At 32.8% G+C, this 12073-nt stretch overlaps 1 protein-coding gene across 2 annotated transcripts in view; it reads left to right on the top strand.

The window, feature by feature from the left end:
• Positions 1–5125: 5125 nt before the first annotated feature.
• LOC143206769 (transducin-like enhancer protein 4) overlaps positions 5126–12073 on the top strand; it is a 265857-nt gene continuing 258909 nt past the window's right edge. For both annotated transcript variants that reach the window (XM_076419463.1, XM_076419462.1), the window contains exon 1: positions 5126–5559. In XM_076419463.1, the coding sequence (XP_076275578.1) occupies positions 5497–5559 (63 nt within the window). In that variant the 5' untranslated portion in view covers positions 5126–5496. The remainder of the gene's footprint in view (positions 5560–12073) is intronic.

The following is a 12073-nucleotide window of genomic DNA, read 5'->3' as shown; positions in this document are numbered from 1 at the left end:
TTTATTCCATTCACGATGTGATAATAAAAAAAATGCTCCATCCATTGATAGTCCGAAAATACAAACAAATATATTCAAATAGCCTCCTGTCACTAAAAAAATTTTATATATCCAAATATAATGGAGATACAATTTATATGAATAAAATTTAGTTTATATTAATAATTATGCATTTTTTTGAAGCTCAATTATCTAAAAATTTCAAAATATATTACAATTTTATTTTATTTTCGTTATTTTTTTTTAAATTACCGACTAGGTTTATTTGTAGGGAACTTAGTGGCCATCGGATCTAAAACTACTAATGTGGCGAGGGAAGAACACAGAGCATCCGAAAATACATTCATTCATACCTGGTTAGCTGTTGGTGTAATTCGGTTAACATATATTAAAATTGCAATAATCTCCAACTATTGCAGAAACTTAATGCAGATTGCAGATGTTTAATTAATAAATTACAGCTATTGGGGATTTAGAATTCTGTATTGAAATGTTGAAATAGATTCTTAGTTTTACTATTCCTTTTTTATATTTAAGTATCGTCAATGAATGGTGAGATTTCCTTTTGGACTCTTAATCGTACAGACTATTATAATCACTGGTTGTGGAACCTTTTTTGTTTTTTCTTCTTTTGATTCTTTCTTTTTTTACTTCTTTTGATGCTATTCAATTGTAAAGAATTAATTTTTGGGCTTCTTTCGAAAATTAAAGGTGCTGAATAACTCGATGAATCTATCAATACAAATAATAAATGAGAAAAGCGTTAACTTTCTCATTTGATTTTCCCAATCCTCCAGAAAATGACTCTGTATAAAATGCTACTTCATCCAGTTTGTCTCTACGGAGCACATGTGTAGTACAGGTACGACTCCCAGAGACAACTTGCATTACTCCACTATTGTTCCAGTCTAAAAAAGTCCTCGTGTTACTCAGTGCCTCATGGTTTATGATAAATGCGAGCACACACCTAGAATCAGGCATCCCGTTCGTGAAAAGCTTCACGAAGCTCAGTGTGGCGCATTAGAACATGACAACTCCTTGATAAAATCCCTACCCATCTACGAACCTCGATAGATAACCAACCACAACAATCCCAGTAGTAACCCAGAGTCTCTGTCGCCAGCAAAATCTTTCTATCCAGAACGCGAAGCGACATCAGCAAAAGACCATTTGGTTCTAGCTGGTCATCCTGGAAAAAAAAACTCATTTGAATATTAATTCATTAATAATATATGTTTATCGTAGTTTTCTAACAAATATCATACATTATTTCCTAATTTCGACATGTATTTTAAGACCTGTTTGATGAACACATGTTCGGTTTAGTAAAATAATACCTATTAAAAAATTAAATTTTATGACAGGACTTAGATGTGAAGATAGACTAATTAAACAATATAATGTGAATTATAATTTAAGTTTCTTTAGATTCACTTTTTATTTTAGATTGATATTGTTTTGAACAGTGCTAGAACTACTAGTACAGTAATAGAATAGTTTAAAATTTTAAGTTCTACTTATTTTCTTTTTCGCTGCTGCTTGTCTACTTTTGAAATAAAATTGTTATATCCAGAATATCTTATTATCACTGTTATTAATTGTTTTTATTTGTAAAATATTTCTATTTTATTTAAAATTGATGTTAACAGAGATATCGGTCACCAAAATAAATATCGAAACAACCAAGAAAATTATCGATGTTTTACAAAAGATATATCGATATTTTTAAGAAAAAATAAAAATATTAATATGTCGGTTAAAAGAAAACATTTATTTCCTCTAAACAATTTCAAAAGTAGGGATATTTTTAATAAATCTTTAAAAATTAAGTAAAAATAAAGAAATATATTAATATATAACAATTTATATTAATATATAAGAAGTTTAAAAAATATTTTTTTAAGATATATTTTTTTTAATATCGAAAAATATCAGCTAACAAAAATATCGATATATGGGCCCGTTAACCTCTTGGATTTTAGTTACTACACCTACTCTGATAAACTTTGGTGCATCAGTTCTTGGTAATTTATGAGGTTTGTGTGACCACTGCGGACATCATGTCTTGCCTCTAAACAGTTACAATCGTACTCAAAACAAGATTCAAACCCGCGATGTTTTTTGTAACGATCTTACCGCTTACCCGCATCACCAAGAATGTAGGCTATCTAATTATTTACAATTGCAATCTCCTGAACTTGATTAGGTTTCTTTGAATTATTGTATTTCCCACGTTATAAATGTACTTTACAATTTGTTCTTTAAATTCTAACTCGAAACGTACTTTAAGTAAATAAATAATGTTTGAATCCAATCCAGTAAAGAGTATCATTGGAAAAGCTGATTTGTTGACAAGGATTTTTCGATTTGAAACACCACGTAAAATTCAAAATTGTTTTATTATCCGACCAGCAGGACGATCACAAAAAGCTATTAAAAATAAAATAATTCCCGACAGGCACAGAATTTATGTTTTACACACTGTAAAACGATCATCTGTTTTATTCCATTCACGAAGTGATAATAAAAAAAAACGCTCCCTCCATTGAAAGTCCGAAAATACATATAAATAAAATTTAATAGCTCCCCGGCCCCTGAAAAATTATATATACCGAAATATAATCGGTACACAATATATATTTAGATAAAAGTAATTTATTTTTATAATTCCGTTTTTTCTGTCGGCCTCACCATCGGCCATCGTCCGCGACAAAATATTATGCGGTCGTGCCAAGCTATCCGGTCGTGTTTTCCCCCTGTGTGTGAGTGCGTGTTGATTTTCCAGAAATGTTTAAATCCGAAAATCGCCCCGCGCCGATTAATGAATTGTTCCGTCGTAAATTCGGAGCAAAACTGTTCGCCGACCGATTGCTATTTGTATTCCTCCCGAAAGATAAATAAACGGTCCGTATTTTTCTTGTCCGAATCGACGGAGGTCAGCTTTGAGGAAGGAACGTGAACCGGGGACGAACGAAAATATTTATACGCGTGTGAATTTATATCGGTCCAGATACTACGAGGGTCTTTTCCTTCTTCTCAAAATGCTAAAAAACCATCAATAAACAATTTAATTTCGTTTCATTGTTCATTTGACAGCTTAACTTGACAGAGTTTTCAATTTCAAGCATGATTATTTTGCTTATCATTTATGTCAAAAATAATTTTATTAAAAAACCTTAAACAGAACTTTTTGGTAAGAATTCCAACTACTGTGGGCTCAGGATTTGAAACGAACCTCAAACTAAATTGATCATTAATGACATAATTCAATATTTATTATAAATTGATGGAAATACCCTTTATGATGCTAAATTTAAGCTTATATAAAAAATGTGAAGAAGTAATATAACTTAACCTTAAAATGGTGTAACCTAACATTGAGATGTCATTCTGATTTATCAATAAACGCATTTATTTTCCAGTAAGTGTGTTGTGAAATTAAGTGACACAAAACATATATTTTTTATGCATGAATTTTAGAGGAATATTCCTTGTAATGTTGTAATCTGGAATAATCGGGAAATAATAAAATTACGTGAACAGTGACTATCGTAATGTGAAAAATGTTGTAAAACTGTGTATTTACTGATTTTATCTCTGAACACTGAGTTAAGATTTGTCGGTTTTTCTTTTTATTATGGAAAACTTGGTGTTTCTCTAAAAGAAGATGAAATTTCAATTGAACTTCTGTGAGTATTAATACAACATTAATCGTCTAAAGTATTGCCATGTTTTATACATCTTACTATAATATTGAAGTCTTATCTAAATATAATTTTAATTTAGGTCTTATATATAGAATTACATAAAATAATCGATAGATATTTTTTCAGATCATTTGCTTTATATATAGAATTAAGTCCATAATTTTCATGAAATTACATTGACTACTATATTGATTCCCTGTTAATATTGAATAGTGATAAGTTCTCTATAAAATTTATTAGTTGTACAGACATAATTCAATAATAATTGCTACCAACATCTAAAAGTGATTATTGATCGATTTGCTATTTGATTGATCATCTTTAGTATAGTTTGTTGCATTTTTTTTATTTTGAATATCAAAAATAAATTACAAAATTAAAATAAATTCGGTCAAATATTTTCGACATTGTCTCAAGAGGAGTGGAAAAATGTATAGAAAATTGGCAGAAATGTAAGCATGATATAATAATATATGTTAAACAATACAATGATAAACAATATTTATATTGATAAACAATTTTAATCTTAAGTCCATTATCAATTTTCAAGACAATACAACATTTTATATAAAACTATTTTTGTATTTTTATGTTTTTAATTTTCAAAATTCACATTATATACTATTAACTAATTATAATAATCAATCATTCAATGATTTCATTAAAGTATTCTAGTCGGGAGTTAAGTATATTTTTACAGAGTAAATTTTTATGTTTGGACCGGAGATAAAATATTTATTTTAGTTTTATGGAAATTTAATTTTAGCCACCATAAATTTGAATGAATATAACCCGAACGGGTGGGTGGGTGTTAGAGCGTCCGTCCTTTGTTGAAAGTTTTCCTGATTTATAACGGACGCGCATCACAAGTGTGAAAATATCGCGGATCTCGTCACTCGGTGACGGACCAAAAAATCAATTTTCGTTAATTAGTGGTCGTCCGAGTTTAATAACGAGAGCTGCAACTGATTTTGTTATTAAATTGTTATTGCCAGCGTGTTTTTTAAATCGTAACAGCTCATTCTGATAATATTATGTCCCGATCATGACCTATCTATCTACATGTATAGTTATGTGCTATATATATATATATATATATATATATATATATATATATAGAAATTAATTGATAAATAACAGTTTTCACCCTCCTATTTGGATGGTAATTAGGGGAGTTCGGTATCGCCAACGTAATCAATTTGTTCGCGTTGATAAACTCGCGTTTTTTTTTCGCCGGACTGTACCCTCGGCCGCCTCCGACATCGCCGCCGCCGCCGTTGGTAGTATTTTCAGGGGCCTTGGGCTTTTTGTATAGAGAGAGCGTGGGGGTGTGTTAGCGGTTAAGGGGGGCGCGAGCTATTGCAGGGAGCGGGCGGCGGACGGGCGACGATGGAGTGGTGGGGGGCTGCCACTTAGCCAGTCGACTCTCGACCGTGTTGTGGTGCGGATCGTACGTATCGCCTCCGTCTGCTACGTCGATACTTTTGGTTTGTCGTAGTCGTGGGCCTCGCCGCCGTCGTTCGTCGTGGTTGTCGCATTAGCAAACACCCGGTGTGTTCTGTCGATTTCTCAATCGTTAGGTGACGGTTATTTATTTTTCCGGGAGCTCTGTGGGTGTCGAGTTCAGTGCAGTGAGTTCGTTTTCTTTTTCTTCGTTTCTTGGTTTGAAGTGTTGGATCGCCTGGTCGCAGGCCGGATTTGATTACCGCACCGGGAACCCGCTGGAGCAGCTCTATTTATTGGATGTTTGCGAACGAACGCGCTTTATACCATGAGTTGCTGACGTAAGATGTACCCTAGTGCAGGAATGAACGCAGCAGCGGCAGCAGCAGTGGCGGCCGCGCGCCATCCGGTATGTTTATATAAACTTTGACTCGTATCTCAAGCGCTTAGCTAAAATTTAGTTGTAATAAACAACCGTTCTATCCCCTAACGGGTTTCCTTTAAACTTAACTGCCCTTGTCCGTCGGAAACTGTTCCCAGTAAATGCCACCAACAGTCAGGATCCGTCGGATACAAATCGAATAATATTTCGCCAATACTCACTCATATACACGCAAATTTGACAGTTTAATACGTGAGTTATACGCGCAATGTTCACCGCTAACACTAACACTGATCCGTCGGTAGATGAGATGGAATCGTCGGAAAAGAAAAGTTAAAACATCACCTGAATTAGTTGTGTTGTTTCACTGTTTTGCCGGTAAACCGTAAATTGTGTAAATGTTTCCAGGAATTGTTCAACGAATTTCCTTATCAAAATTCCTTATCCTAAATTAAACAACGCTCTCTCTCTCTCTGTCTCTCGGTTAAATATCTGATTTTCTTTAGTGTACATAGAACGTAATCTAATCTCTAGAATCTCAAAAAACATTTGTATGTGCATTTGTGATCAAGAATATCCTTTGTTGGCCGACGAGACGATTCTTGAAATTGTTGGGGCGTCTTCATTGATATTTTTTGATACTTTTTGTTGTGTGTGTTTGATTCGCTACATCAATGAATGAAAAAATTCATGAAATGATTATGTTGATTGTTTCCACGCGTTCTAATATTTATTTATGCAGACATCTGGTATTTTTATTACTGTTGTATAATGTCTCGATGACGCTCGAAGAGCTGAAAAGCGTTACAAGAATACAACACCAATTATGGTTATGAGTTATGGTGTACGCGGCCGCGAGATTACGTCAGCGACGTTTATTTTCTTCTAAAATATCCGTCATTACGTACAATTAAATGTAACTGGGCTAATTTTCATTCGTCTCGAGGCGCGGATTCGGTTTTGGTCGCGGTCTCGACGCCGAACCGGCCGTCGTTTTCTTGTGCCGCTGCAACAAAAGATATGAAAAAAGAACGGAATTGTTTCTGGTTATGGATTTTCCGCTCTAATCGATTACAAGGCCGATGGCCCAGAAGAAACCGAAAATACCCGGGTTCGTTTTTTTTGCTCGCGCCTGATCTCGAGTTTCGTTTCAATTACCGCCGTCAGTTTCGGCGGAATTCACCGGAGGAAAAAATCGTGTTTACCAAATCGCGATATCCTTATTTTATTTCGATGCCATTTTTTTTCATTCTAATCGCGTTTCTACCACTTCCTCTGTGCAACTGAACGTAACGCCCTCGTAGTCGCGTTGTACTTTTCCTTTTTCTTGCCTCTCATGTTGGTCGGGTTCTCGGAACGTTGTTTGAGGCCGTAAATTTGGGACGGTTTTCGATCTTTTCTTCTCGGGTCCTTTTTTTTCTTGTTCCTGTCGGTCTCTGTCTCGCCCATGTCGCCCTGCTCGTTCGTGCTCCCTCGTCGCTTATTATGATTTTTGTGCTCGGAATGAAACGAAGCAATTTGTCGACTAGTCGTGTTTAGGAAATGTTCTATTACAACTGGCGTGCCTTTTTCGAAACCGTTGTTGAGTGTGACGGTGTCGGGTATATGTGGTGAAAATATGCGTTTCAAAGTACAGAGTAATAAATCAACGGAATTGTTTGGACTTTTTTCTTGGAGAAATCCTAATTTATTTTTATGTGAAATATTGGGGATTTTTGGTATTATCGATTTTAACGAAATTTTGGAGATAATTATCAGTAAATTGATAATATTTATTGTTTAAGTGGATTTATCTTTAATCTTTTGATTTCAATTACAATTGTTATCCTTCGCTTTGATCGTCACTTCAATTAGTTATTCATTCAAATCCTGCAAGCTGTCACTTGCAGTTTTATTTATTTTTTTTACTTTTATTTTGTTTTACTTTGTATTATTTACTTTCAATAAAATGTATGATATGCTATTTTCTTATTATTTATTTGCTCAAAAATTATTTAAATTAAAATAAATAATAAATTATATAATTATTTTTATACGCTCTTTAACATTTTATATTTATACTATATTATTTTCAGTAAATTATTGAAATTCTTTTAAGTTTTAACCACAAGGTCAGTGGAAATTTTAATAGTTAATCATTTTTCCACGAATATGAGACAAACTTAAATTTTAAACAGTGTTAACAATCAACATATATTTATTTCCTGTTTAACTAAAACTATTGGTAAAGCATTCACCTACAATTAGCTATATTTCTTTAGTGTAAATTCTGTGATATACATTCTGTCAAGTATTTAGAAAAAACATTAATATAAAGAATTTTTAAATAAAAATTGTTCCTTTAAATTAAACTTTGTTAAAAATATAGATGCATAAATTATGTTAAAACTGCCACTGTTTGATAGATTAACAATGTTCAGTAACAGTTATTTACGTACATAATTATTTATGGTTTGTTCATTACTTTTATTGCCAGTTTTACATCGGGTGTGTCTCTTTTAGTAATGTTTTATTTATTTATTTAAATTATATATTCACCTAAACTAAATGCTTGAATACTTTTTTACGATTTCTAGAAAATTAAACGAGTATAAATCAGTCTTAACACGGACATTTTAATGATTCTCCCTCCTAGAAAAACGTGTAAAATTAGGGAAGACGCTCTCCTCTGGTGAATTCTTGGAACGCTAAACGTTCGCGCGTCTCTTCCTCAAGGCCTCGCCATGTGTAGAACTCGAGGATATATCACCCATTCGTCACGGCAGTAGAATGACAGTTTATTAGGGACGATTTTGCGCTTGTCGTCGGACGTCGTTGCGGTCGATCCTGATGAATTAAAGAATACCAGCGCTACGCACGGTAATCGATAAAAATACAACCCGAGATAAATATTAATCGTTTTTATATGCCCGTCGCTTTATTCGGAATCTATGTCCATTGAGAATTGCTCTGCTGTTGAGTTTTTTTTTTCTTTTGCGTCGTGAAACGATTTTATTTGACCGCGCCTCGACAAATCACCAGATTGCGCCGCGCTCTGGTCGCTGTCGACGGCGATCGGCAAAAAAATGAATTTAATAGATACCTATGCATGATTGAAAAATCAGTATTAGCTTTTTTCTATGCCGCGTTCAAGGCCAACGTTGGAAAAACGCAGAACAATAGAGCACCTTTTGTAATTTATTCAGGACTGTTTTGTTTGTATATAGTTTATTCTATAATATTCTTTCTCTTAATGATTATATTATTGAGATCATTATTGACAGCAGAATGAAGACGTGGTTATTGTATATAAGTGTAGCGTGAACTATTGTGAAATCTGTGATTCATTATAAAGAATACCATGCATTTAAACTAAATTTCTGATGATTTTTTAATGAAGTATAATTTGGAAATCAATTAGTTTTATACGCTCCGGTACCTATTACATCATGAAGGAGTTTTGGATAAAATCGAATTTCAAAACCCAAAAAATTAGCTTAAGACATGTTAGCGTCAAGTCGCTTATCGTTGCTTTAATAGTCGAAATAGTCGATAGTCAAAAAACTAGCGAGTAAAAATAGTAGTTACTATTTCAGACAAATGCAGGCTTTGATTATTTTTCTATTCGTGAAAACAAGAGATGTACGAATTCCATCCCGTACTAATTTTGAGACAGAAATTCTCCGTGCTGTATAAATAATTTTAAAATTTTAAAAGTGCAAGTTCCAAAAAGAATTGAATAATGATCCCAAATAAATTTAGTCGTATTTTAGTATTAGTAACAATGACATAATCTAACCAATTATTTTTATAACCTCTGTTTCATTCCAACATGGGCTTACGATTTTTTTCAATCATGCCATAAGTGGGACGGAGAAGTACATATTCCTTTTGTAACTTTCTTTGGGAAAGATAATTGCTGGAATTTACGAATTACCTTTAAAATAACAACTTCATTTCGAATGATGTAAAATGATTTTTATGTTTTACATATTTGACTTAATTGTAAAGAGGAATTTAGTGTATCGTATTTTCTCAATCGATATATAATAATGAGCAATATTTTAAGATTATTATTCATTGAAACTTGGATGAAAGAAGTTTTAATGTTTAAAAGGCGTGAACAAACATCGAGAGACATAGAAAATTGAAAAAGTTAATAACAAAAAGACCTAATAGTTGCTATGTACCTAAGGTAACATAAATGCAGTCAAAATTATTTTCCTATTTATCAATCAAATGATGTTCTTTTTACCATATTGCATTAATAAATAATCTTGAAAAATAGTTTCAAAATACTGCTATATTAATGTACAGTTTCAAAATACTGCTATATTAATGTACAATATATTGTTACTTACATACAATGAAACTACAAACAAAACATAAAACTTTATATGTTACATATAAATCCATGTAAGCCTGAATCGGCACATTATTCTCAAGGTTGCGGCTAGGAAAGCAAATCCAGTACCGAAAAAAAGTCTAAAAGCCTAGTAGGACCAAAAATAGTGACTAATACAGTCAATAGTAAAAAGTAAGTTGATAATACCCAATGCTACTTATAATATAACAAATTTTACTGATATTGTTAGCGTCATCCTAGATGACTTGATCCTTGACAGCTAGCCATAAGATACAGACAAATGTATATGCCAATATGTATTACTGAAACGTAATTAACAGGGACGGGGTGTTTATATTAGCCAAAAACCCCATTAGTAACTGAAACGAGTGTTTGACCCGGAGTACTTCAGAAACTTATCATTTTATCATCTGATATTTTCTCTATTTGAGAGTAACGAAACGTCAAAGACAAATAACATAAGGAAGTGAAAGCGTATGTAGACCGCAGAATTTATAGTTCATATCAAATGAAACCAATATGGGAAGTCGCTAAACTGCGAAAGCTAATTTTTAACATGATAACATTTGGTCCCATACTTAACAGCAATCTGTAAAAGGCTGCATGGAAACGCTTAATAGGCACATAATACGCTATCTATTGTATTCACAGACATTGTTTCATAGAAACAATTGGGTCATTTTGTTTAATGCCTGAAAAGATTCATTCTTCCCTCATGATAACAATTTGATATCATGATAAATTTTTAAAATAGTGGTTATTGACCACGTTCTGTCAATTCTTATTTATTACATAGACGATTTTTTTTGGAATACTTATTCTTACCCTCGAGGGTTTATGAGTCTTATTGGAGCTATTTGTACATCCATTCAAGAAACAAGTTTGTTCAAGCATTTGTTGTAACGGCGATAAGAAATATTTCCTCAATAAACATATTAAATGCTGATTGCAGGGAAGAATTGTGTTCAATTGTGAGTCACAAAGGCGCTTATAGAAGGAAGGCAGTGACAATAGTGGAAGATTCATGAGTTATCGAAGACTTTCTCCAATATAAGTTAGAGAACACATTATAATATTTCGAGTTTATGTAGTTATGTTTAAAATACACCTATTTTTATTTCTATGGTAAATGCCAAGATCAGTTGTATATACAAACAGTAAATAACAAATAACAAACATTTTGAATAAAACATAAGGTGCCGTCCTTTTACAATTAGTACTCCTTGTTGGGGCTTTTAACCCACGATTTTGGCTTACCAAATATTAAACAATATTCTTCACTGTTTATGGACTTTATTCATTAATTTAGTTCTACATACATATTATGCTAGATGACTTATTTTCTATTTCTACAGGCTGCTTGTTTATTTAACCTCACTTTTTATTATACTAATTATACCAAGAGGAAAGAGTCTAATTCTAGAAAATCATAGCATGCCCACCAGACAATTCAGGAAGGAAGATATCTATAAACTAATATTGTGACTTATATAACAACCCACATCCTATGTTTTTTTATCTAATTTACCCATGCTTCAACATTTGTAGCGTCAGTTCATGCTTTTTCTCTGAAATTCAATCGAATTACTTGCTGAATATTATATAAATCTTTATGAGCCAATAAATCTAGTCTTAGGCTACTACCTGAGTAACCGTCAGTGCGTGAACACAATTCAGAGTACAGACCTTCGCGCTACCTATTTACTTTACCCGCGTCAAGCACTGTTCAGTCAAAAAAAAAACGAAAAACTCAGTAAAAACACCGGTGAATGATGGCTAAATAGGTTTACCGGAAGTAGCCGGCGATAATCAAGTCAACTGGAAACAAATGTACGAGGAGTCGTTCAAGGAGAGAGTATGGCTCCATGAAAAAGTAGCCCATCTCTCCAGACAAATAGAACTACTGACTAAATCAATCAATCCAGGCCATAGGCAATAACCATTAATATTTTTAACTGATTTTAATAACTCTCACCTCTCACGTTTTGTTACACTCTTATGAATTTCTGATCGATTATACGCATATTAAGAAATGATAATTTAGTTGCTCTTTTAATATAATATTTCTAGACCTCAAAATCTTCAAGTGAGCGAAACTTCAGTGTTTCTTGTTCGATGTTGTATTCAATGACTATATGATTCACGAGTTGTGATTTTGATGATGTATATTCACATAAAGAACAACTCATATTTCTC

Source organism: Rhynchophorus ferrugineus, unplaced genomic scaffold (assembly GCF_030347505.1).
Source record: "Rhynchophorus ferrugineus isolate W39M unplaced genomic scaffold, kcgeb_rfMv2 rfM1, whole genome shotgun sequence".
In the NCBI taxonomy this organism is placed as follows: domain Eukaryota; kingdom Metazoa; phylum Arthropoda; class Insecta; order Coleoptera; family Curculionidae; genus Rhynchophorus; species Rhynchophorus ferrugineus.
Note: the sequence above shows the minus strand (reverse complement) of the source record. Positions and strands in the feature narration are given on the sequence as shown.